General features: G+C 43.9%; 1 protein-coding gene across 1 annotated transcript in view; it reads left to right on the top strand.

The window, feature by feature from the left end:
• myom3 (myomesin 3) overlaps positions 1 to 27,414 on the top strand; it is an 84,035-nt gene that overhangs the window by 24,310 nt on the left and 32,311 nt on the right. Inside the window, exons 4-13 of the mRNA XM_014166542.2 lie at positions 3,446 to 3,605; positions 4,134 to 4,291; positions 4,864 to 4,956; positions 5,673 to 5,761; positions 6,818 to 6,862; positions 10,913 to 11,053; positions 11,838 to 11,999; positions 14,542 to 14,683; positions 26,642 to 26,841; positions 27,353 to 27,406. Of these exons, the coding sequence (XP_014022017.1) occupies positions 3,446 to 3,605; positions 4,134 to 4,291; positions 4,864 to 4,956; positions 5,673 to 5,761; positions 6,818 to 6,862; positions 10,913 to 11,053; positions 11,838 to 11,999; positions 14,542 to 14,683; positions 26,642 to 26,841; positions 27,353 to 27,406 (1,244 nt within the window). The remainder of the gene's footprint in view (positions 1 to 3,445; positions 3,606 to 4,133; positions 4,292 to 4,863; positions 4,957 to 5,672; positions 5,762 to 6,817; positions 6,863 to 10,912; positions 11,054 to 11,837; positions 12,000 to 14,541; positions 14,684 to 26,641; positions 26,842 to 27,352; positions 27,407 to 27,414) is intronic.

The following is a 27,414-nucleotide window of genomic DNA, read 5'->3' on the forward strand; positions in this document are numbered from 1 at the left end:
CAGCATAGACTGTGAAGCAACACAAACATAGGCACAAACACATGCATACACACACATGTACACATGGTTTTGTATTGTGGATATGTGGTAGTAGTGGAGTAGGGGCCTGAGGGCACACATTGTGTTGTGAAACCTGTGAATGTACAGTATTGTAATGTTTTAAAAATTGTATAACTGCCTTAATTTTGCTGGACCCCAGGAAGAGTAGCTCCTGCCTTGGCAGCAACTAATGGGGATCCATAATACAAATACAAAATGACATAGAGACCTGTAAATTAAGCCTGCAAGGTTACTAACCTCCGTAATGACTACAAATGACAATCCCAACAAGTTCTCACAATCTCAAATCAGATTTAGATGTTCATCCGTGTTTCTCAAACGTCAAATTTCAAAGTTGTTCCAAACGTTACATTTCGAAGTGTTTAAGGTTAAGTTTAGGAATGAACTCCTCATTTTTAGGGTTAGTGTTAAATTTAGGCATTAACTTGAAATCTTAAGGTTAGGCATTAACTCAGAATGGTTAAGGTACGGGTTAAGGTTAAGGATAGGTTAAAACTAAAATCTCAAAAACAACTTTGTATCTCTGGATTCGAACATGCAACCTTTTGGCACCAGAGTTAAAAGCTTAAAACAAAAATTTTAAAAATTATTTTTTTATCACTGGATTCAAAAACGCAATCATTGGCAACAGAGGCAGATGAATAAGCATATCAACCATCCCCATCCACAAAGCCTTAGCAAAGCCAAAACCTACTTGAAGGTGATATATTGTATTTTTGGGGTGGGCATGATCAGTGCGTTTGTCAGCAGACAACAAGAAAAAATTTGTATTGAGTCTATATGAGTGCAACACAATAGAACTACAGTATTGGCAAACCTACAGGACATGCACAATTTCTACAATATCAGTGATCTACAGTTCCTTGCAAAAGTATTCATCCCCCTTGGCGTTTTTCCTATTTTGTTGCATTACAACCTGTAATTTAAATAGATTTTTATTTGGTTTTCATGGAATGGACATACACAAAATAGTCCAAATTGGTGAAGTGAGATGAAAAAAATTACTTGTTTAAAAAAATATATATATATTAAAAACGGAAAAGTGGTGCGTGCATATGTATTCACCCCCTTTGCTATGAAGCCCCTAAATAAGATCTGGTGCAACCAATTACCTTCAGAAGTCACATAATTAGTTAAATAAAGTCCACCTGTGTGCAATCTAAGTGTCACATGATGTCAGTATATATACACCTGTTCCGAAAGGCCCCAGAGTCTGCAACAACACTAAGCAAGGGGCACAAGCAAGCAAGCGGCACCATGAAGACCAAGGAGCTCTCCAAACAGGTCAGGGACAAAGTTGTGGAGAAGTACAGATCAGGGTTGGGTTATAAAAAATATCCAAAACTTTGAGCATCCCACAGAGCACCATTAAATCCACTATAAAAAAATGGAAAGAATATGGTACCACAACAAACTTGCCAAGAGAGGGCCGCCCACCAAAACTCACGGACCAGGCAAGGAGGACATTAATCAGAGAGAACACCATCCCCACAGTGACGCATGGTGGTGGCAGCATCATGCGGTGGGGATGTTTTTCATCGGCAGGGACTGGGAAACTTAGCAGAATTGAAGGAATGGTGGATGGTGCTAAATACAGGGAAATTCTTGAGGGATACCTGTTTCAGTCTTCCAGAGATTTGAGACTTGGACGGAGGTTCACCTTCCAACAGGACAATGACCCTAAGCATACTGCTAAAGCAACACTTGAATGGTTTAAGGGGAGACATTTAAATGTCTTGGAATGGCCTAGTCAAAGCCCAGACCTCAATCCAATTGAGAATCTGTGGTATGACTTAAAGATTGCTGTAGACCAGCGGAACCCATCCAACTTGAAGGAGCTGGAGCAGTTTTGCCTTGAAGAATGGGAAACAATCCAAGCAGCTAGATGTGCCAAGCTTATAGAAACATACCCCAAGAGACTTGCAGCTGTAATTGCTGCAGAAGGTGGCTCCACAAAGTATTGACTTTGGAGGGGTGAATAGTTACGCACGCTCAAGTTTTCAGTTGTTTTGTCTTATTTCTTGTTTGTTTCACAATAAAACATATTTTGCACCTTCAAAGTGATAATCATGTTGTGTAAATCAAATGATACAAACCCCCCCCAAAAAATCTATTTTAATTCCAGGTTGTAAGGCAACAATATAGGAAAAATGCCAAGGGGGGTGAATACTGTCGCAAGCCACTGTACAAGGAAATTCTTGAGGGAAACCTGTTTCAGTCTTCCAGAGATTTGAGACCGGGACGGAGATTCACCTTGCAGTAGGACAATGACCCTAAGCATACTGCTAAAGCAACACTCGAGAGGTTGAAGGGGAAACATTTAAATGTCTTGGAATGGACTAGACCTCAATCCAACAAATAATCTGTGGTATGACTTAAAGATTGCTGTACACCAGCGGAACCCATCCAACTTGAAGGAGCTGGAGCAGATTTGCCTTGAAGAATGGGCAAAAATGCCAGTGGCTAGATGTGCCAAGCTTATAGAGACATACCCCAAGAGACTTGTACCTGTAATTGCTGTAAAAGGTGGCTCTACAAAGTATTGATTTTGGAGGGTTGAATAGTTATGCACGCTCAAGTTTTCTGTTTTTTGTGTTATTTCTTGTTTGTTTCACAATAAGAAATATTTTGCATCTTCAAAGTGGTAGGCATGTTGTGTAAATCAAATGATACAAACCCCCAAAAAATCAATTTTTATTCCAGGTTGTAAGGCAACAAAATAGGAAAAATGCCAAGGGGGGTGAATACTTTTGCAAGCCACTATATTATTTCCATTTTAGTCATTTAGCAGACGCTCTTATCCAGAGCAACTTACAGTAGTGAATGCATTTCATACATTTCTGTACTGGTCCCCCGTGGGAATCGAACCCACAACCCTGGCGTTGCAAACACCATGCTCTACCAACTGAGCCACACGGGACCACATTATAAGATTATGTATATGTAAGGTGTCCATATTAGGACCATAAAAATATCATTTTAAACTGGGTGGTTCGAGCACTAAATACTGATTGGCTAAAAGTCGTGCTATATCAGATCATATACCATTGGTATGACAAACCATTTTTTTATACTGTTCTAATAACGTTGGTAACCAGTTTAAAATAGCAATAAGGAACATCAGGGGTTTGTGGTATATGGCCAATATACCACGGCTAAGGGCTGTATCCAGGCACTCCTGTTGCGTCGTGCATAAGAACAGCCCTTAGCAGTGGTATATTGGCCATGTACCACACCCCCGTGCGTTATTTCGTAATTCTATTTCTATGATTAGGACAGCCTCATTGTCACAAGGAGTTGGTGTATGTACTGTATGCACGTTTGCCAATAGGCCTTTTCTCAGTGGCTTTCTAACAGGGAATCTCTTGGTTCTCTGGTCCAATAGGGATGTCCTGAAGGAGACCATGGCAGCGGATGAACAGGGTCTGAGAACTGGAGAGAAGTGGACCCTGTTTGGAAATGAGGCTGAGAAAGTGGAGGTGGAGGTGCTCAGGGAACAGCGTTATGTCCGCCAACGCTGTGACCACATGGCCTTGCGTAGGCAGGTAAGAGTCTGCTCTGATCTCATCCCATACAGATATACACGGACACTCTGAACACTGAATTATAGGCCTACGGTATTGTGAATTCAGTAGGGCCAAATGTATAAAAACAGTTGCCCAGTTGAAAATCAACATGGTCTCATTTAACCATTGTAGTTTTATGACGCCAATGCTGACATCCCTACATTTCCCCATGGCTTACTGAGAATTAAGTTTCTTTGCCTTATGTCAGCTGACCAGTAATCAAATCAAATTAAACTTTATTTGTCACATGCACCGAATACAACAAGTGTAGACCTTACCGTGAACTGCTTACTTACAAGCCCTTAACCAACAGTGCAGTTCAAGAAGAGTTAAGAAAATATTTTCCAAGTAAACTAAAGCAAAAAAAAATGGAATAAAAAGTAGCATAATAACATAACAATAACGAGGCTATATACAGGGGGTACCGTTTGGGGGTGCGTTTGGGTGTGCATTTGAATACCAGCTATAAGTGCATTTGGATACCAGCTGTGTCTATCTGTGTTCCAGGCTGAGCAGAAGGCTTCCATCCATTTGAAGTATCTGGAGGACCTGAGTCATAAGGCCCCAGACTTCCCTATCCCACTGAGAGCCCACATGGTGTGGGAGGGCATGGGGGTCAAACTCTCCTGCACCATCCAGGGATGCCCACCACCTAGGGCCACCTGGTAAGCACTCACACTTAAGGCTAATGACCTCCATTGAAAATCTCTGAAAGCGGATAGGTTACAGCATGCTTATTATGTAGCTACACAGGTTTTGCCATGTCAACCTTTGATTCCTGAGTTGGAATAATGCTCTGATATTTGTGGGTGAAATTACCTCATTTGCTTCGGTATTAGCCTTGGCAATGTGTGTAACCGTCACCCTTGATAAGCAGATGCACTAAAAGACTAGCTGATGAAAAGAATATGTGTTCAGTATTCATGCCTGAGCATAGTCAGAGCTGTGGACCAGATGACCTGCGGCTTATGAGTTGAACAATCCCAGATGGGACGCATGCATCCCAATGAGCTCCGAGAGTCTTGACTCGACTGAGACGGAGCTCAAGAAGAAATGTGAGATCAAAAGCCATCTATATGCTAAAGGAGTCATGTTAATTGTTGCGTGGCATAGATTTGCATAATTAGCAACGGGCAGGAACATTGGAAGCATAACAGTGGTCATGTTTACATTTAATTGGGATTTTTGTTAGTTTATACCTAGACATTTGGACTGTTATTAACTCTCTCCTTCCCAGGTATAAGGACGGGGTACCCCTGAGTGCCTATGGCCAGGCCTGGAACTACAGTCTGAAGCAGAAGTTTGGCCTCAACACGCTGGAAATCAGAAGGTAACCGAAAGGATTTTCAAATGTATGCCTTTAGCACACTGCTGTTTAAGATGTTGTAGTTACTTCCACTCCCCTCTTCCATTTCCTCCCCCTTCCTTCTGAGTGAATGTGAGAGTGAACTATAGTTTCTTCAGAAAGTATTCACACCCCTTGACTTATTCCACATTTTGTTGTGTTACAGCCTGAATTCAAAATTGATTAAATCGGGGGTTTTCTCACCCATCTACACACAATACCTTGTATTTTAGTGCCTTGTTGCAAACAGGATGCATGTTTTGGAATATTTTTTATTATGTACAGGCTTCCTTATTTTCACTCTGTAAATTAGGTTAGTATTGTGGAGTAACTACAATGTTGTTGATCCATCCTCAGTTTTCTCCTATCACAGCCATTAAACTCTGTAACTGCTTTAAAGTCACCATTGGCCTCAGGGTGAAATTCCTGAGCGGTTTCCTTCCTCTCCAGCAACTGAGTTTGGAAGGACACCTGAATCTTTGTAGTGACTGGGTGTATTGATACACCATCCAACGTATTATTAATAACTTCAACATGCTCAAAGGGTTATTCAATGTCTGCTTTTTTATTTTTACCCATCTAACAATAAGTGCGTGAGAATGTCCATGAGAATGTTGACGTCTTGTGATTTAGCTTTGGGCTCAGCCTGGAGTCAAGATGGTGGCACAAACACATGAGTCATCACCCTTCCCCATCCCCAGGTGCTCTGTTGAGGATGCTGGGGAGTACAAGGTGGTTGCCAAGAGTTCTCTAGGTGAAGCTACTACCATTGCCACCCTGGTGGTCAACTGTAAGTAGCTGTTGATTCTGACAACTGTCATGGACATGGTATTCCTAATATGGACACCGTACATGCAGATTGCTCCTCTGCCTCAAATTCAGATAGATCATGTTAAATTGGTAACCATGTCACATTTCCCCCTTTCCTGCTCCATACTTGTTTTACTCACGTGAGACAACCTAAGGGGATGCTCATTCATACTTCTATGGGATATAAATCACCATTCATCCATACCAATTATTTCCAATTAATCTTGATCCAATTTCTATCTGCAGTGATGGTTTGCACCTAGATGACTGGCATTCTATCCCATATCAATAGCCTACACCTTCAATCTAAACTGATTAGTGCAATACATTACATGCCATTACGAGTTAAAAAAACAGGTGTAGCCTAGTGCTTAGAGGATTGGGCCAGTAACTGGAAGGTCGCTGGTTTGAATACCCTACCAGACAAGGTCAGAAATCTGCCAATGTGCCCTTGAGCAAGGCACTTAACCCTAATTTGCTCCAGGGTCGCTGTACTGCTATGGCTGACACTGTAAAACAACACATTTCACTGCCCCTATAAAACATCTTATTATTAAATGGGTTAGTCCGCGTGTTAACTAACCAAAAACCCACGGTATCTGCAGTCTACTGCCCACATTAACAGAACGTCAGACCATTCGCTACACCACCACAACAACTCTGTAGACGGAAGGGATGTTAATAATATTACAAGAGTAATTCATTAATTCAACTGTGAACCTTTTCCCCAAGCTTCTTAATGGCCTAGAAACAGTGTGAGGGTGCCCTGACAATACCGGGACACTCCTTCTATTCGTAGATCAATTAAATGGTGAAGGGGGGGCCAAGCGCTCCCATTCACCTATCATCCATATTTCACATGCTCACGTTCTCCTTTCGATTGTTTGAAATAGGCTCAAGGGAATATTAGTTTTGACGTGTATAAAAGTGGCTTTGCCAGGATTGATTTGTCTCTCTTTCTCCCTCCTTCCCCTCTCTCTCTGCACTCTCCCCACACCTCTCTCTCTCCTCCTTGTCCCCCCACTCCACAATTCAGCATATCAAGGAGCCGAGGCCGCAATCGAGCATTCCAGGACCCCAAGTAAGTATAATGCAGCGTCTAATGAAAAATGTCCTTTTTAATTTCTCTGCCGCCTTTTGAAGTTCACTCTCTTCTGTTCCGCTAAGACTAAGACTGAGCCTTTGAAGACACTGACAACTCTGATGCTCTGCTGCATGCGCTCTGAAATGGTTTGGCTGACTGGATACAAGGATGGATTGGATGGCAAGGGGATGCTTATGGTTCATCGGAGTGCGTGTTGAGGGAGTGTGTGTCGGTGTGTGTGTGTGTGTGTGCGCGCACATGAGTGTTCACGTGTGCACCTGTATATAAAGAGGTTGATTGGGAGGGGTAGGTGAACAAATCGCTGCCATTTCAGCGCCAGTCAGAGTCATGTATATTTCAGCACAGAGAGAGAGAGTGTGCGATTTGTTCACTTTTGCTGGCAGCTAGGAGCATTATACATATAGGCTATGTTATTCTCCAGATATTGAGCAAGTAGAGAGGCTGGTTGCACCCACAGGGAGACCATGCAGAGTAGTGATTAGACACTGACTAATAACCAACAGCTTATTTATCTAGATTGTTTAGCACTGCTCTGTTGCCTTGGTAAATGACTTGCTCTTCCTAGATTGTGTCAGCATCACACACAACTGGATCAAACTGTTATTGACAATAACAAACTCACTGTATCACACACTGTTTAAAGTGGTGTGCAAGTCACAATCAATGGACTCAGACAGTGGTGTCCTCTGCATGTTTGAAACGAAATAGCAATCATTCTGAATGAAGCTTTATCAGCATGTAATGCCATCCATACACTGGCTGAGGAGAAAATGGGATTTGAATTGCAGAATGACATTAGTGTGGTGCTGAGACTTCATTTTGTCATGTGGAGCAGGGAGACGGATACTATTATCCGATGTGGATTACTCCCTAAAACAAAGAGCAAACCCAGCACATTTATCATAATCATGATGGGGACATGCAGGGAATGACTGAAACAGAGAGAAAGTTGAGGAGAGATGGGGAGTTATTAAATTGATGTGCATCCGAATGATTGCCTTGGTCTGTTATTTAGAAAAAGATCATTATGGAAACATGTCGGCAACCTTTCAGATCTGTTGGTGGGAATGGGAGCTGACAAGGCCTGGGAGTTTTCAGTTTTACCTCACAATTAGGCGAGACCCTGTTTTGTCGACGGAAAAGGGAAGCTCCGAAAAGGAAGAGTTTCGTGTTCGTAAATGAGCTTTTATTGTATAAATACATTGTGAAAGAGATTGGTGTGTTTTTCACTATTTAATCATGGCATGGGGTTGTTCAGTGACAGACATGTATTTGTTTAAAATCTATCACTTGATGGTTTTGTTTCAAAGAGACGAATAATCATGTTTTTTTGCTAAATGCTATACATCCGTCTCACTCTCAGAGAAACAAGTAGTACTGATAGGTTTTACACAGTCAAACGTAACAAATAACTACATTGTTTATAAATTACTGTACATATGACACATACAATATTCAAAACATGTTTTTAAAAACATTCATCTATACAGTAATATGAGATCTGTATATAAAACATTTACATTTGACATTTTAGTCATTTAGCATATGCTCTTATCCAGAGTGACTTAGAGTAAGTGCATTCATCTTAAGATAGCTAGGTGAGACAACCACATGTCACAGTAAACTATACAGGATACAAACATTCCATTCAAGCTACATAATGGATATATAGCGTTTTGCAAAAAAATTAAAAGATTCATACTCATCTAAAATCTGAGAACAGTAATATTTTACACACATATGAATGTACCCATAAGCAATCATTTATGATGAAAAAACACAAATGTGAAATAAACTTTTCATATAGTGCATTTGGAAAGTGTTCAGACCCCTTTTTCCACATTTTGATTTGTTACAGCCTTATTTTAAAATTGATTAAAAAAAAGTATAAATCTTCTCATAAATCTACACACAATACCCCATAATAACAAAGCAAAAACATAAAAAATGGAAATATTATATTTACATAAGTATTCAGACCCTTTAATCAGTACTTTGCTGAAGCACCTTTGCCAGTGATTACAGCCTTGAGTCTTCTTGGGTATGACGGTACAAGCATGGCACACATTCTTCTCTTCAGATCCTCTGAACCTCTGTCAGGTTGGATGGGGAGCGTCGCTCCACAGCTACTTTGAGGTCTCTTCAGAGATGTTCGATCAGGTTCAAGTCCGGGCTCTGGCTGGGCCACTCAAGGACATTCAGAGACTTGTCCCAAAGCCACTCCTGCATTGTCTGGGCTATGTGCTTAGGGTTGTTGTCCTGTTGGAAGGTGAACCTTCACCCCAGTCTGAGGTCCTGAGCGCTCTGGAGCAGGTTTTCATCAAGGATCTCTCTGTACTTTGTTCTGTTCATCTTCATCTCGATCCTGACTAGTTTCCCAGTCCCTGCCACTGAAAAACATTCCCACAGCATGATGCTGCCACCACCATGCTTCACCGTAGGGATGGTGCCAGGTTTCTTCCAGATATGAAGCTTAGCATTCAGGCCAAAGAATTCAATCTTGGTTTCATCAGACCAGATAATCTTGTTTCTCATGGTCTGAGAGTCTTTAGGTGCCTTTTGGCAAACTCCAAGCGGGCTGTCATGTGCCTTTTACTGAAGAGTGGCTTCCGTCTGGCCACTCTACCATAAAGGCCTGATTAGTGGAGTGCTGCAGAGATGGTTGTCCTTCTGGAAGGTTCACCCATTTCCACAGAGGAACTCCAGAGCTCTGTCAGAGTGAACATCGCATTCTTGGTCACCTCCCTGACCAAGGCCCTTCTCCCGCGATTACTCAGTTTGGCCGGGCGGCCAGCTCTAAGAAGAGTCTTGGTGTTTCAAAACTTATTCCTTTTAAGAATGATGGAGGCTACTGTGTTCTTGGGGACCTTCAATGCTGCAGACATTTTTTGGTAGCCTTCCCCAGATCTGTGCCTTGACACAGTTCTGTCTCGGAGCTCTACGGACAATTCTTTCGAACTTGTGGCTTGGTTTTTGCTCTGACATGCACTGCCAACTGTGGGACCTTATATGAACAGGTGTGTGCCTTTCCAAATCATGTCCAATCAATTGAATTTACCACAAGTGGACTCCAGTCAAGTTGTAGAAACATTTCAAGGACGATCAATGGAAACAGGATGCACCTGTGTCTAATAGCAAAGGGTCTGAATACTTGTGTAAATACGTTTTTTTTTGTATATTTTTTTTTAAACCTGTTTTCATTATGGGGTATTGTGGGTAGATTGATGAGGAAAACAATGAATTTAATCTATTTTAGAATAAGGCTGTAACATCACAAAATGTGTAAAAAGTCAAGGGGTCTAAATACTTTCGCACTGTATAATGTCTCAAGAATAATGTACCTTTTCAGAAATTGTCAAATGTTTCTCTCAATCGCATGTCTCTCATTAATCCTATGTTACTCCCTTGTGAGGGAGACCATTTCAGGAACAAGGGTGCATGTGTGCGAGAGAGGGAGTAAGTGTGTGTGTGTGTGTGTGTGTGTGTGTGTGTGTGTGTGTGTGTGTGTGTGTGTGTGTGTGTGTGTGTGTGTGTGTGTGTGTGTGTGTGTCCTTCGTGCTTGTGTGCGTGCGTGCATGCATTCCTGAAGATGAAAAATATCCCCCCTTCCATTACTAGTATATGCCAGTTGGCGTATCTGGGCCTTCGTCCAGTTAATTAAGGTTCCTCTTTGCTTTCTGCATTTTCACTCTGCTGCCACAAGTGAGAGAATCTGAGGGAGAGCAAAGCTTGTTACTCATTGCTTGCTGAGAATAATGGGATAACACTAGTGTTCTCCATAGTATGCTGATGGCAAACCTCAACTTCATCTGACATAACGTCATCATGAGGCTGGAGATGTTGGGAAAATTAGTTCTCATCTCGGTGGATTATTTCCCATCCATATGTTTGTTCTTGCTTATTTCTCTTCTTCTTTTTGCCTTCTCTTCCTCGCCCCAACTTTCCCACCTCCACCTCCCTTTCCCTCTTTCTTTTCATCTTACTCTTCCTCCCACCCTCACCCCTACTCCTCCTTTTCCTCTGTAGTTGCAATGCTGGAGCAGGAGGCTCTGTTTGATTTCAGCTTCCCTCCGACCTGGGCGAAAGAGGGGGAGAATCTGACCCTGCAGTGTGCCTTCTCCTCGCCCCTGCTGCCCTTCCAACAGGACGTGGCCTGGTTCAGAGATGGTGAGTGGAAGTGGGTATTAGCTTTGTCTGTTATGTTTGTGCGGTCTTGTCAACTCCTATTGACAATGACTATAGGAGTTGGCAAGACAGTACAAACAGATCTGGGACCAGGCTAGTATGAATCCTTCCCCAATATCAACTAGCATTGGCATTGTTGGCTGTAAGGTCTGAACTGTATACAAGCCATACTTTATACACTGTGTACAAAACATTAGGAACACCTTCCTTAAATTGAGTTGCATCCCCTTTCACCCTCAGAACAGCCTCAATTCGTCGTGGCATGGACTCTACATGGTGTCGAAAGCGTTCCACAGGGATCCTGGCCCATGTTGACTCCAATGCTTCCCACATTTGTGTCAAGTTGCCTGGATGTCCTTTGGGTGGTGGACCATTCTTGCTACACATGGGAAAATGTTGAGTGTGAAAAACCCAGCAGCGTTGCAGTTCTTGACATCAATTAGGGATCACCTGTATTTACCTCAGTCTTATGTCATGGAAAGAGCAAGTGTTCCTAATGTTTTGTACCGTGTTAATTCAGGTGAATCTCCAAAAGCCTTCCCACTGGGCACAGACGTCAATTCAACATCTATTCCACGTTCATTCAACAGAAATTACGTGGAAACGACATTGATTGAACCAATGTGTGCCCAGTGGGCTGTTTTTTATTGCCTCAGCTTCTTTGTATTATTCTGATGCACATCACTTGCTAGAGGGTGCTGGGCCCAAGAAAACTGGTATAAATGAAGTAGGACCCGCACACAGGAATGCCACCTCACTTCCACAGGAGTCCAACTGCACCAGTCCAGCAGGGTGGAGATTCAGACCGCCCTTCGCTCCGCTTCCCTCACCCTGAAGGGCGTGCACAAGGAGCAGGAGGGCATGTACATGGTGCGTCTGCGTACCTGGGAGGGGGTCAAAGAGCATAAAGCCTACATTTTTGTCAAAGGTAGGTTCTGGGATGTTTTGTGTGTATCTGTGGGTCTGGCGTGAGGTTGCATATTCACTATAACATTCACAATAGCAACTCTGAGTTTGGAGTGTTCATAGTTTTTCTGGTGAAAATGTGTCCACCATACCTTTGGTGGCAGTGGTGAGATTTCAGTGCCAGTAGGGGCACCATACCAACATCAAGGCAATAATAAGAAACCACAATGCCAAGAGCAAGGCAGCTGACAGCTGACATGCTATGATCTTCAAGCAACTAGCCAACACTACAATCAAGTAGCTTCTTCCCAAAGCTGCCTGGAGGCCTTGAGATACGTCTGGGTCCCACAGGTGTCTGTGGTTGGGTTGAGCAGCAGTGTGTTTCGAAACAAACCTAACACTTCCACACTTAATTTAAACCCACCAGATTCACAGTCACTTCACAGTCCCGTCCACTGAATGTTTCATGACTCCAGTCACCCACACCTCCCCACCCCCTTGTCCCTCCTCTCTCCCTCATCCCCACCACTGCAAACTCCCAGCCAGAGTAAGACCTCAGTATCATTAACAACCATTGCACTGCATTGTACTTTCTGTCTTATTAAAAAATCTTGGTCCTTAACTCCTGCTGGAGTTAGAATCATTAGGGAGTGGAAGTGGAAGTGGATTTTTTTCTGAATTTGCATTACAAATGGGAGGTAAGAGAGAAGAGACAAGGGCCGTGTTTGGTTTAGTCTTTTAGCTTATCAGAGGGAGAGATGGAGGGAGGACAGAGGGAGAGAGGGCGAGAGACACACATAGGGACCTCTTCACCACCGACTGCAGCAAAGTAAAATGACAGACTGAGTGTGTCTACTAGTTCAACATGGTCTCAATAGAATACGTCAAAATAGTGAGATGTCTGACATTTGACCGCAAGGACATTTATGAACAGTCATACTGATACCTAGGCAATTGGTCACGACTCATCGGCCTTAAAGCTGAGATCTGCGAAAGGTGAAATAGCGCCACTGGTCGCCCAAGGCACATTTGTTATTGTTTTGTTTAACAAACGGAAGAGATGCGCATCCAACGGCGTGTTAAAAAAAATCACAGTACCTACTCCGCTATAGCACGTGCAATGATGTCCGAGGGGGAAAAAGTTAAGTCTTTCGTTGTTGTAATATCGCAAACGAACGTGGCAGTTTCACCGCAACGGATTCCAACTTCAATGTCTCGCACTTGCAGCATAAACTGTAAGAAAGTTAGAAAGACATTTTTCCTGACATTTCTCCACTCTTTTGTTGGTGCCAAAGCAACAGTCTCAAGTCTCAGAGAATAGAAAATGGGTCTAACACATGTCACATCTTATCTCTTTAATCTTCTTAACATAATTCCCTCGTTCCTTCTCTCTCTCTCCTATCTCTCACTTCTATCTCTCTGTCTTTATCTCTCACTCTATTTTTCCCAGTCTCTGTTTAGTGCTCTCCTTTGCGCTGTCTTTATAACTAATGCAGATTTGATGACCTGTTAATCTTACCTCCAGACAACGCACCTTGCTTTGACATGGCTGCTCCAGACAGACATCGTGGGAGGGTTTAATTGAACTGCTGTGGATTACATTCCCTCTCTCCCTCTCCCCCTCTCGCCCCCTCTAATTTTTACTCCTTACACTTTCTCTGTCTCTCTCTTTCTCCTTTTTTTCCCATCTCTATTTCCCTCTGCGTTTCTCTCCATGTCCCTGTCTCCCTCTCCTTCTCTCTGTGTCCTCTCCCTCTCCAGCCTTTTAATTCAATTTCAATTTAAGGGGCTTTATTGGCATGGGAAACATATGCTTACATTGCCAAACCAAGTGAAATAGATAATAAACTAAAGTGAAATAAACAAAACAGTAAACATTACACACAAGTTCCAAAATAATAAAGAGATTTCAAATGTCATGTTATGTATATATGCAGTTTTGTAATGATGTGCAAATTGTTAAAGTACAAAAGACAAAATAAATAAACATAAATATAGGTTGTATGTAGAATGGTGTCTGTTCTTCACTGGTTGCCCTTTTCTTGTGGCAACAGGCACAAATATTGCTGCTGTGATTATACACTGTGGTATTTCATCCAATAGATATGGGAATTTATCAAAATTGGATTCGTTTTTTTGAATTCTTTGTGGGTCTGTGTAATCTGAGGGAAATACGTGTCTCTAATATGGTCATACATATTTGGCAGCTCAGTTTCCACCTCATTTTGTGGGTAGTATGCACATAGCCTGTCTTCTCTTGAGAGCCAGGTCTGCCTTCGGCGGCCTTTCTCAATAGCAAGGCTATGCTCACTGAGTCTGTACATAGTCAAAGATTTCCTTAATTTTGTGTCAGTCACAGTAGTCAGGTATTCTGTTTAGGGCCAGATAGCATTCTAGTTTGCTCTGTTTTTTTGTAAATTCTTTCCAAAGTGTCAAGTAATTATCTTTTTGTTTTCTCATGATTTGGTTTGGTCTAATTGTGTTGCTGTCTCTCTCCCCCTCCCCCTCTCCCTCCCACTCGCCTCCCCTCTTCTCACGCCTTCCCCATTCCCTCCCCTACTCAGATGCGTCTGCAGTAGTGTCTGGTGGTCCAGGCTCTCCTCTGGACCTGAAGGTTTCTGATGTACAAAAGGACTATGTCTTCCTCACCTGGGAGCCTCCCAGTGCTGATGGAGCCTACCAAGTGGAGGGTTACTTTGTGGAGAGGTACTTTTCGACTGTAACACCGGTGTTTCACTAGTGTATACACCGTTATGTTATACTAGGGAAATTGTGTTTCCATAGCTAGGGCTGACAGTGAGGACTTGTGAAGAGCAGAATCACCACCACTGCATAATCAAAACAATTGCTCTGTGAGAAGGTGTTAAAGTTCACAGTTAGCCATTGTTATTTAAATGTAAAGAGAGGCCGTTAGGGCTTTGTATGAATACCGCACCAAGGACATAGGTTGAGTACTCATATAACCTTTTCACACTACCGAGCCAAGCTGTAAGATCAAATAATCAAATGGATGAGTGATGGCCGTGCGGCATAGGCAAGATGCAGTAGATGGTATAGAGCACAGTATATACATATGAGATGAGTAATGTAGGGTATATAATCATTATATAAAGTGGCATTGTTTAAAGTGACCAGTGATACATTTAATACATCCAATTATTAATTATTAAAGTGGCTAGAGATTTGAGTCAGTATGTTTGCAGCAGCCACTCAATGTTAGTGATGGCTGTTTAACAGTCTGATGGCCTTGAGATAGAAGCTGTTTTCAGTCTCTCGGTCCCAGCTTTGATGCACCTGTACTGACCTCGCCTTCTGGATGATAGCGGGGTTAACAGGCAGTGGCTCGGGTGGTTGTTGTCCTTGATGATCTTTTTGGCATTCCTGTGACATCGGATGATGTAGGTGTCCTGGAGGGCAGGTAGTTTGCCCCCAGTGATGCGTTCTGCAGACCGCACTACCCTCTGGAGAACCTTACGGTTGTGGGCAGAGCAGTTGTTCTGCCCACAGGATGTTCTCAATTGTGCATCTGTAAAAGTTTGCGTGTTTTCGGTGACAAGACAAATTTCTTCAGCCTCCTGAGGTTGAAGAGGCGCTGTTGTGCCTTCTTCAACACGCTGTCTGTGTGGGTGGACCATTTCAGATTGTCCGTGATGTGTACGCCAAGGTACTTAAAACTTTCCACCTTCTCCACTACTGTCCCGTCGATGTGGATAAGGGGGTGCTCCCTCTGCTGTTTCCTGAAGTCCACGATCATCTCCTTTGTTTTGTTGACGATGAGTGTGAGGTTATTTTCCTGACACCACACTCTGAGGGCCCTCACCTCCTCCCTGTAGGCCGTCTTGTCGTTGTTGCTAATCAAGCCTATTACTGTAGTGTCGTCTGCAAACTTGATGATTGAGTTGGAGGCGTGCATGGCCACACAGTCATGGGTGAACAGGGAGTACAGGAGAGGGCTGAGAACACACCCTTGTGGGGCCCCAGTGTTGAGGATCAAGTTTGGAGGGTACTATGGTGTTAAATGCTGAGCTGTAGTTGATGAACAGCATTCTTACATCGGTATTCCTCTTCTCCAGATGGGTTAGGGCAGTGTGATTGCGATTGCGTAGTCTGTGGACCTATTGGGGCGGTAGGCAAATTGAAGTGGGTCTAGGGTATCAGGTAAGGTGGTGGTGATATGATCCTTGACTAGGCTCTCAAAGCACTTCATGATGACAGAAATGAGTGCTACGGGGTGATAGTCGTTTAGCTCAGTTACCTTAGCTTTCTTGGGGACAGGAACAATGGTGGCCCTCTTGAAGCATGTGGGCACAGCAGACTGGGATAGGGGTTGATTGAATATGTCTGTGAACACACCAGCCAGCTGGTCTACGCATGCTCTCGGGACACGGCTAGGGATGCCGTCTGGGCCAGCAGCCTTGCGAGGGTTAACACGTTTAAATGTTTTACTCACGTTGGCCACGGTGAAGGAGAGGCCACAGGTTTTGGTAGCGGGCTGTGTCAGTGGCACTGAATTGTCCTCAAAGCGAGCAAAGAAGTTGTTTGTCTGGGAGCAAGTAATTTGTCTGGGAGCAAGACGTTGGTGTCTGCGACGGAGCTGGTTTTCTTTTTGTAATCCGTGATTGACTTTAGACCCTGCCACATACGTCTCGTGTTTGAGCCGTTGAATTGCGACTCTGCTTTGTCTCTATTCTGACGCTTAGCTTGTTTGCGGAGGGAATAGCTACAATCTTTGTATTCGGTCATGTTTCCGGTGGCCTTGCCACGATTAAATGCAGTGGTTCGGGCTTTCAGTTTTGCGCGAATGCTGCCATCAATCCACGGTTTCTGGTTTTAATATTCACCATGGGTACTACATCACCGATGCACTTGCTAATAAACTCGCTCACCGAGTCAGCATATACATCAATGTTGTTGTCTGAGGCTATCCGGAACATATCCCAGTCTACGTGATCGAAGCAATCTTGAAGCGTGGAATCCGATTGGTCGTACCAGGGTTGAACAGACCTGTGTACGTACGTTTCCTGTTTTAGTTTCTGTCTATAGGCGGGGAGCAACAAAATGGAGTCGTGGTCAGATTTGCCGAAAGGAGGACGGGGGAGGGCTTTGTATGCGTCGTGGAAGTTAGAGTAGCAATGATCTAGAATGCTGCCAACTCGAGTCAAACATTCAATATGCTGATCAAATTTAGGGAGCCTTGAATTCAGATTAGATTTGTTAAAATCCCCAGCTACAATAAATGCAGCCTCAGGATATATGGTTTCCAGTTTACATCAAGTCCAGTGAAGTTCTTTCAAGGCCGTCGAAGGTATCTGCTTCGGGGGATATACACGGCTGTGATTATAATCGAAGAGAATTCTCTTGGTAGATAACACGGTTGGCATTTGATTGTAAGGAATTCTAGGTCAGATGAACAAAAGGACTTGAGTTCAAGTATGTTGTTATAATGACACCACGAGTCGTTAATCATAAGGCATATACCCCTGCCCTTCTTCTTACCAAAGAGATATTTGTTTCTGTCGGCGCGATGCGTGAAGAAACTGGGTGGCTGTACCGACTCTGATAACATATCCCAAGTGAGCCATGTTTCCGTGAAACAGAGAATGTTACAATCTCTGTCTCTCTGGACGGCAACCCTTGCTCGAATTTCATTAACCTTGTTGTCAAGAGACTGGACATTGGCGAGTAGTATACTCAGGAGCGGTGAGCAATGTGCCCGTCTACGGAGCCTGACCAGAAGACCGCTCCGTCTGGCCCTTCTGTGGCGCCGTTGTTTTGGGTTGCCTACTGGGATCAGATCCATTGTCCTGGGTGGTGGTCCGAATAGAGGATCCGCTTTGGGAAAGTCGTATTCCTGGTCGTAATGTTGGTAAGTTGACGTTGCTCTTATATCCAATAGTTCTTCCCGGCTGTATGTAATAATACTTAAGATTTCCTGGGGTAACAATGTAAGAAATAATACATTAAAAAAAAAAAAATACTGCATAGAAGAACGCGAAGCGAGGCGACCATCTTTGTCGGTGCCATCTTGATGGCATCGGAGAGGAAGGCAGACGTTTAATGCGTCCTCAACTGATTGTGTATTTTTGTTTGTTTATTTGCGTTGTTTGTAACTTATTGTTTTCCTTATTTTGTACATAATGTTGCCGCTACCGTCTCTTATGACCGAAGATAACTTCTAGACGTCAGGACTGCGATTACTCACCACGGACTAGCAGAATCCTTTTTTCCTTTCACGACAATGACGAGCCTGACGCATATATACTATATATACTATATATATACTATATACTGCTTCCTCAGGAACAGGCCCAGATCCCCGCGATTTGTGTGACGAGGAAGCAGAGAAAAAGGGGCCAAAGTGCAGGCTGCCTTCTGAGAATTCGTAGGCGATCGAATAAACCCCCACTTCCCTCCATTCTGCTAGCAAACGTGCAATCTTTGGAGAATAAAATCGACGAGCTACACAGAAGATTAAACTACCAACAGGACATTAAAAACTGTAAAATGTTATGCTTCATGGAGTTGTGGCTGAACGACAACACTATCAACATACAGCTGGCTGGTTACACCCTATACTGACAGGATAGAACAGCAGCGTCTGGTAAGGCAAAGCGCGGCAGACTATGTCTTTTTTGTAAATAACAGCCGGTGTACAATATCTAAGGAAGTCTCGAGCTATTGCTCGGCTGAGGTAGAGTATTTCATGATAAGCACACTATCTACCTAGAGAGTTTTCATCTGTATTTTTCGTAGCTGTTTACATACCACCACAGTCAGAGGCTGGCACTAAGACAGCATTGAATGAGCTGTATTCTGCCATAAGCAAACAAGAAAACGCTCACCCAGCGGCGGTGCTCCTAGTAGCCGGGGATTTTAATGCAGGGAAACTTAAATCCGTTTTACCAAATTTCTATCAGCATGTTACATGTGCAACCAGAGGGAAAAAAACTCTGGACCACGTATACTCCACACACAGAAATGCATACAAAGCTCTCCCTCACCGTACGTACATACCTCAACCAGAAGCCATGGATTGCAGGCAGCATTCGCACTGAGCTAAAGCTTTCAAGGAGCGGGACTCTAACCCAGAAGCTTATAAGAAATCCTGCTATGCCTTCTGACGAACCATCAAACAGGCAAAGCGTCAATATAGGACTAAGATCGAATCATACTGCACCGGCTCTGACGCTCGTTGGATGTGGCAGCGCTTGCAAACCATTACAGACTACAAAGGGAAGAACAGCCGAGAGCTGCCCAGTGACATGAGCCTACCAGACGAGCTAAACATCTTCTATGCTCGCTTAGAGGCACCAGCTGTTCCGGAAGACTGTGATCACTCTCTCCACAACCGATGTGAGTAAAACCTTTAAACAGGTCAACATTCACAAGGCCGCAGGGCCAGACGGATTACCAGGACGTGTACTGTGAGCATGCGCTGACCAACTGGCAAGTGTCTTCACTGACATTTTCAACCTCTCCCTGTCTGAGTCTGTAACACCAACATGTTTTAAGCAGACCACCATAGTGCCTGTGCCCAAGAACACGAAGGTAACCTGCCTAAATGACTACCGACCCGTAGCACTCACGTCTGTAGCCATGAAGTGCTTTGAAAGGCTGGTCATGGCTCACATCAACACCATCATCCCAGAAACCCTAGACCCACTGCAATTTGCATACCGCCCAAACAGATCTACAGATGATGCAATCTCTATTGCACTCCACACTGCCCTTTCCCACCTGGACAAAAGGAACACCTATGTGAGAATGTTATTAATTGACTACAGCTCAGCGTTCAACACCATAGTGCCATCAAAGGCTTCTAAACAGCTTCTACCCCCAAGCCATAAGACTCCTGAACATCTAATCAAATGGCTACCCAGACTATTTGCATTGCCCCCCCCCCACCTCCCCCTCTTTACACCGCTGCTACACTCTGCTGTTGTCATCTATGCATAGTCACTTCAATAACTCTACCTACGTGTACATACTACCTCAACTAACCGGTGCCCCCGCACATTGACTCTGTACCCCCCTGTACCCCCCTGACTCTGTGCCCGCCTGTACCCCCCTGACTCTGTGCCCCCTGTACTCCCCTGACTCTGTACCCCCCTGTACCCCCTGACTCTGTAATCAAATCAAATCAAATTTATTTTTATATAGCCCTTCGTACATCAGCTGATATCTCAAAGTGCTGTACAGAAACCCAGCCTAAAACCCCAAACAGCAAGCAAAGCATGTGAAAGAAGCACGGTGGCTAGGAAAAACTCCCTAGGAAAAACTCCCTAGAAAGGCCAAAAACCTAGGAAGAAACCTAAAGAGGAACCAGGCTATGAGGGGTGGCCAGTCCTCTTCTGGCTGTGCAGGGTGGATATTATAACAGAACATGGTCAAGATGTTAAAATGTTAAAATGTTCATAAATGACCAGCATGGTCAAATAATAATAATCATAGTAGTTGTCGAGGGTGCAACAAGCACGTCCAGTGAACAGGTCAGGGTTCCATAGACGCAGGCAGAACAGTTGAAACTGGAGCAGCAGCACGGCCAGGTGGACTGGGGACAGCAAGGAGTCATCATACCAGGTAGTCCTGAGGCATGGTCCTAGGGCTCAGGTCCTCCGAGAGAAAGACAGAAAGAGAGAAAGAGAGAATTAGAGAGAGCATATTTAAATTCACACAGGACACCGGATAAGACAAGAGAAATGCTCCAGATGTAACAGACTGACCCTAGCCCCCCGACACATAAACTACTGCAGCATAAATACTGGAGGCTGAGACAGGAGGGATCAGAAGACACTGTGGCCCCATCCGATGATACCCCCAGACAGGGCCAAACAGGCAGGATATAACCCCACCCACTTTGCCAAAGCACAGCCCCCACACCACTAGAGGGATGTCTCCAACCACCAACTTACCGTCCTAAGACAAGGCCGAGTATAGCCCACAACGATCTCCGCCATGGCACAACCCAAGGGGGGGCGCCAACCCAGACAGGAAGACCACGTCAGTGACTCAACCCACTCAAGTGACGCACCCCTCCCATGGACGGCATGGAAGAACACCAGTAAGCCAGTGACTCAGCCCCTGTAAAAGGGTTAGGGGCAGAGAATCCCAGTGGAAAGAGGGGAACCGGCAAGGCAGAGACAGCAAGGGCGGTTTGTTGCTCCAGCCTTTCCGTTCACCTTCACACTCCTGGGCCAGACTATACTTAATCATAGGACCTACTGAAGAGATAATTCTTCAGTAAAGACTTAAAGGTTGAGACTGAGTCTGCGTCTCTCACATTGGTAGGCAGACCATTCCATAAAAATGGAGCTCTATAGGAGAAAGCCCTACCTCCAGCCGTTTGCTTAGAAATTCTAGGGACAATTAGGAGGCCTGCGTCTTGTGACCGTAGCGTACGTGTAGGTATGTACGGCAGGACCAAATAGGAAAGATAGGTAGGAGCAAGCCCATGTAATGCTTTGTAGGTTAGCAGTAAAACCTTGAAATCAGCCCTTGCCTTAACAGGAAGCCAGTGTAGGGAGGCTAGCACTGGAGTAATATGATCAAATTTTTTGGTTCTAGTCAGGATTCTAGCAGCCGTATTTAGCACTAACTGAAGTTTATTTAGTGCTTTATCCGGGTAGCCGGAAAGTAGAGCATTGCAGTAGTCCAGCCTAGAAGTAACAAAAGCATGGATTAATTTTTCTGCGTCATTTTTGGACAGAAAGTTTCTGATTTTTGCAATGTTACGTAGATGGAAAAAAGCTGTCCTTGAAACAGACTTGATATGTTCTTCAAAAGAGAGATCAGGGTCCAGAGTAACGCCGAGGTCCTTCACAGTTTTATTTGAGACGACTGTACAACCATCCAGATTAATTGTCAGATTCAACAGAAGATCTCTTTGTTTCTTGGGACCTAGAACAAGCATCTCTGTTTTGTCCGAGTTTAAAAGTAGAACGTTTTTGCAGCCATCCACTTCTTTATGTCTGAAACACAGGCTTCTAGCGAGGGCAATTTTGGGGCTTCACCATGTTTCATTGAAATGTACAGCTGTGTGTCGTCCGCATAGCAGTGAAATTTAACATGATGTTTTCGATTGACATCTCCAAGAGGTAAAATATATAGTGAAAACAATAGTGGTCCTAAAACGGAACCTTGAGGAACACCGAAATGTACAATTGATTTGTCAGAGGACAAACCATTCACAGAGACAAACTGATATCTTTCCGACAGATAAGATCTAAACCAGGCCAGAACTTGTCCATGTAGACGAATTTGGGTTTCCAATCTCTCCAAAAGAATGTGGTGATCGATGGTATCAAAAGCGGCACTAAGATCTAGGAGCACGAGGACAGATGCAGAGCCTCGGTCTGACGTCATTAAAAGGTCATTTACCACCTTCACAAGTGCAGTCTCAGTGCTATGATGGGGTCTAAAACCAGACTGAAGCGTTTCGTATACATTGTTTGTCTTCAGGAAGGCAGTGAGTTGCTGTGCAACAGCTTTTTCTAAAATGTTTCAGAGGAATGGAAGATTCGATATAGGCCGATAGTTTTTTATAATTTCTGGGTCAAGATTCGGCTTTTTCAAGAGAGGCTTTATTACTGCCACTTTTAGTGAGCTTGGTACACATCCCGTGGATAGAGAGCCGTTTATTATGTTCAACATAGGAGGGCCAAGCACAGGAAGCAGCTCTTTCAGTAGTTTAGTTGGAATAGGGTCCAGTATGCAGCTTGAGGGTTTGGAGGCCATGATTATTTTCATCATTGTGTCAAGAGATATAGTACTAAAACACTTTAGTATCTCCCTTGATCCTAGGTCCTGGCAGAGTTGTGTAGACTCAGGACAATGGAGCTTTGGAGGAATACCCAGATTTAAAGAGGAGTCTGTAATTTGCTTCCTAATGATCATGATCTTTTCCTCAAAGAATTTCATAAATGTATTACTGCTGAAGTGAAAGCCATCCTCCATTTGCGAAGGCTGCTTTTTAGTTAGCTTTGCGACAGTATCAAAAAGAAATTTCGGATTGTTCTTATTTTCCTCAATTAAGTTGGAAAAATAGGATGATCGAGCAGCAGTGAGGGCTCTTTGATACTGCACGGTACTGTCTTTCCAAGCTTGTCGGAAGACTTCCAGTTTGGTGTGGCGCCATTTCCGTTCCAATTTTCTGGAAGCTTGCTTCAGAGCTCGTGTATTTTCTGTATACCAGGGAGCTAGTTTCTTATGACAGATGTTTTTAGTTTTTAGGGGTGCAACTGCATCTAGGGTATTACGCAAGGTTAAATTGAGTTCCTCGGTTAGGTGGTTAACTGATTTTTGTCCTCTGACGTCCTTGGGTAGGCAGAGGCAGTCTGGAAGGGCATCAAGGAATCTTTGGGTTGTCTGAGAATTTATAGCACGACTTTTAATGCTCCTTGGTTGGGGTCTGAGCAGATTATTTGTTGCAATTGCAAACGTAATAAAATGGTGGTCCGATAGTCCAGGATTATGAGGAAAAACATTAAGATCCACAACATTTATTCCATGGGACAAAACTAGGTCCAGAGTATGACTGTGGCAGTGAGTAGGTCCAGAGACATGTTGGACAAAACCCACTGAGTCGATGATGGCTCCGAAAGCCTTTTGGAGTGGGTCTGTGGACTTTTCCATGTGAATGTTAAAGTCACCAAAAATTAGAATATTATCTGCTATGACTACAAGATCCGATAGCAATTCAGGGAACTCAGTGAGGAACACTGCATATGGCCCAGGAGGCCTGTAAACAGTAGCTATAAAAAGTGAGTGAGTAGGCTGCATAGATTTCATGACTAGAAGCTCAAAAGACGAAAACGTCATTGTTTTTTTTTTGTAAATTGAAATTTGCTATCGTAAATGTTAGCAACACCTCCGCCTTTGCCGGATGCACGGGGGGTATGGTCACTAGTGTAACCAGGGGGTGAGGCCTCATTTAACACAGTAAATTCATCAGGCTTAAGCCATGTTTCAGTCAGGCCAATCACATCAAGATTATTATAAGTGATTAGTTCATTGACTATTACTGCCTTGGAAGTGAGGGATCTAACATTAAGTAACCCAATTTTGAGATGTGAGGTATCACAATCTCTTTCAATAATGGCAGGAATGGAGGAGGTCTTTATACTAGTGAGATTGCTAAAGCGAACACCGCCATTTTTAATTTTGCCCAACCTAGATCGAGGCACAGACACGGTCTCAATGGGGAAAGCTGAGCTGACTACGCTGACTGTGCTAGTGGCAGACTCCACTAAGCTGGCAGGCTGGCTAACAGCCTGCTGCCTGGCCTGCACCCTATTTCATTGTGGAGCTAGAGGAGTTAGTGCCCTGTCTATGTTCGTAGATAAGATGAGAGCACCCCTCCAGCTAGGATGGAGACCGTCACTCCTCAACAGGCCAGGCTTGGTCCTGTTTGTGGGTGAGTCCCAGAAAGAGGGCCAATTATCTACAAATTCTATCTTTTGGGAGGGGCAGAAAACAGTTTTCAACCAGCGATTGAGTTGTGAGACTCTGCTGTAGAGCTCATCACTCCCCCTAACTGGGAGGGGGCCAGAGACAATTAATTGATGCCGACACATCTTTCTAGCTGATTTACACGCTGAAGCTATGTTGCGCTTGGTGACCTCTGACTGTTTCATCCTAACATCGTTGGTGCCGACGTGGATAACAATATCTCTATACTCTCTACACTCGCCAGTTTTAGCTTTAGCCAGCACCGTCTTTAGATTAGCCTTAACGTCGGTAGCCCTGCCCCCTGGTAAACAGTGTATGATCGCTGGATGATTCGTTTTAAGTCTAATACTGCGGGTAATGGAATCGCCAATGACTAGGGTTTTCAATTTGTCAGAGCTAATGGTGGGAGCCGTCGGCGTCTCAGACCCCACAACGGGAGGAGTAGAGACCAGAGAAGTCTCGGCCTCCGACTCCAACTCGCTTAATGGGGAGAACCGGTTGAAAGTTTCTGTCGGCTGAATAAGCGACACCGGTTGAGCATTCCTACAGCGTTTCCCTCCAGAAGCCATGAGAAAGTTGTCCGGCTGCGGGGACCGTGCGAGGGGGTTTATACTAACGTTACTATCTGTACTTACTGGTGGCACAGACGCTGTTTCATCCTTTCCTACACTGAAATTACCCTTGCCTAACGATTGCGTCTGAAGCTGGGCTTGCAGCACAGCTATCCTTGCCGTAAGGCGATCGTTCTCCTGTATATTATAAGTACAACGACTGCAATTAGAAGGCATCATGTTAATGTTACTTAGCTTCGGCTGTTTGAAGTCCTGACGAACCATGTCCAGATAAAACCTCCGGGGTGAAAAAGTTGAATGAAAAAAATTGAGTGAGGGAAAAAGTAAAAATATACGGTAATGAAAAAGTAAAAAACCGTCAGGTAGCAAAGTAAGATCGGCAACAAAACGCACAGCAGCGTAAACAAGTCTGCAAGTTGTGACCGGAAACAGGAATGTACCCCCCTGACTCTGTGCCTCCTGTACCCCCTGACTCTGTACCCCCCTGTAGCCCCCTGACTCTGTACCCCCCTGTACCCCCTGACTCTGTACCCCCTGTATATAGTCTGGCTATTGTTGTTTTACTGCTGCTCTTTAATTACTTGTTACTTTTATCTCTTATTCTTGTCCGTATTTTTTGAAACTGCATTGTTGGTTGGGGGCTTGTAAGTCAGCATTTCACTGTAACACCTGTTGTAGTCGGCGCATGTGACTAATAACATTTGATTTGATTTGAACCTGGCCTGCTTACCGGTACGTTCAGTCTAAACGATAAGAGTTATCTTAGACATAAGCTATCTTTGTTTACTCCAAATCAACAGCACACAGCAAACAAGACTAAACTGTTGGGCCACAACTTACTCGGATGTGTGTGAGGAAATTGGATCAGGGAGATAAAACCCCAGCCAACTTTGATGTAATATCCATTTGGCAAAGCCCAAAGAAGATGGATGATATGCGTGATAATAATTCAACATGGAACACAGCGTTAACTGAATCAAAGCCCTCACATAGGTAACAGGTGCTCACTAATCACTGAAGCTGATCGATGCGCGGGCGTGTGTGTGTGTGTGTATGCATACTTTCATCATACATACACATCTTCTCTATTTAGCATGTAGAGGGCACATTAAAATACTAATGTTAGGTCTCACTGTGATGTATTATATGATATATATATATATATATATGCATCAGAGAAAGACATCAGAGAGACCTAACCTTCCAGTCGCCTAGCAACACATACACAGCTTAATGTTCTCTCAAGCTATTTGCTTTCTTTGTTTGCTTTCCCAGGTGGCATTGCTTCTTGTTCAGTATTGATTTATCAGCATTCAATGGCTGCTTTTCTTCACATTTTCTTATAAATGAGTTGTGAGACTTGTTATTTTGAGATGATGTATTTGGTTTGAAAAATGATTGTCCTTTGTTAGCTGAAATGTGTTTTTCTTTTATGCAATCGAAAATGTTTACAAATGTATTTTATAATGGCAAAATTATATTTCATGGATAAATAACAAAAATGGCGGAATGTTGCGCAAAAAACTATTTTGAAAGTCATAAAGTTGTGAAATATATTTTTTTAAATCTCTGATCTTCTCCTTTCCCTTCTCATATTGTCTCTTTCTCTCTCGCTCTCCCTCGCTCTCTCTCTCCCTAATCCTAGGTGTGACATTGGTAGTGGGCAGTGGGTGCGTTGTAATGACACCATTCAGAAGGCATGTCACTACCCTGTGAGAGGTCTGAGTGACAGCACCATCTACCAGTTCAGGGTGTGTGCCGTCAACCAGGCAGGTGTAGGACGCCCCTCTAAGGCCACTGAGCCTGTCATCACCACCGACCCTTTAGAACACACCAGAACTATGGGTAATCTGCACACTCAGATCTACACACACCGAACACACTCTGGGTAGAGGTCATTAGATAGAGAGAGACATAACATAGGCTAAATAGAACACATAGAGTGTATATAACACATGCGTGTGTCTGTGTGTGTGCTAAGTTCATGCACGAGAACATACAGTATGTGTGTGTGAGTACGTGCGCCCATGTGGGTGGGGGCTGAGAGAGAGAGAGAGAGAGAGAGAGAGAGAGAGAGAGAGAGAGAGAGAGAGAGAGAGAGAGAGAGAGAGAGAGAGAGAGAGAACAGATGGGTGCGCTGGTCAGATGCTGTGGATCATTAGGCACAGATGAAGTACGGCCAGAAGGTTGGCTTGCCTCTGACTGTTTCCCCCAGCTCTCTCTCTCTCTCTCTCTCTCTCTCTGCTGAGCCCTGGCATGCTGGCATCGTATGGACGGTTTCTTCCATGTTATCTACTCACTGTGCTATCATGCATTTCATTTCTTTATTTTTCTCTCTCTTTTTCTTCTCAACCAGTTATCAAGGTGGACAGAGGTAGAGAGATCACCATCACCAAAGACCAGCTGGAAAGTGAGAAA

The sequence above is a fragment of the Salmo salar genome, chromosome ssa02 (genome assembly GCF_905237065.1).
Source record: "Salmo salar chromosome ssa02, Ssal_v3.1, whole genome shotgun sequence".
NCBI classification, from domain to species: Eukaryota; Metazoa; Chordata; class Actinopteri; order Salmoniformes; family Salmonidae; genus Salmo; species Salmo salar.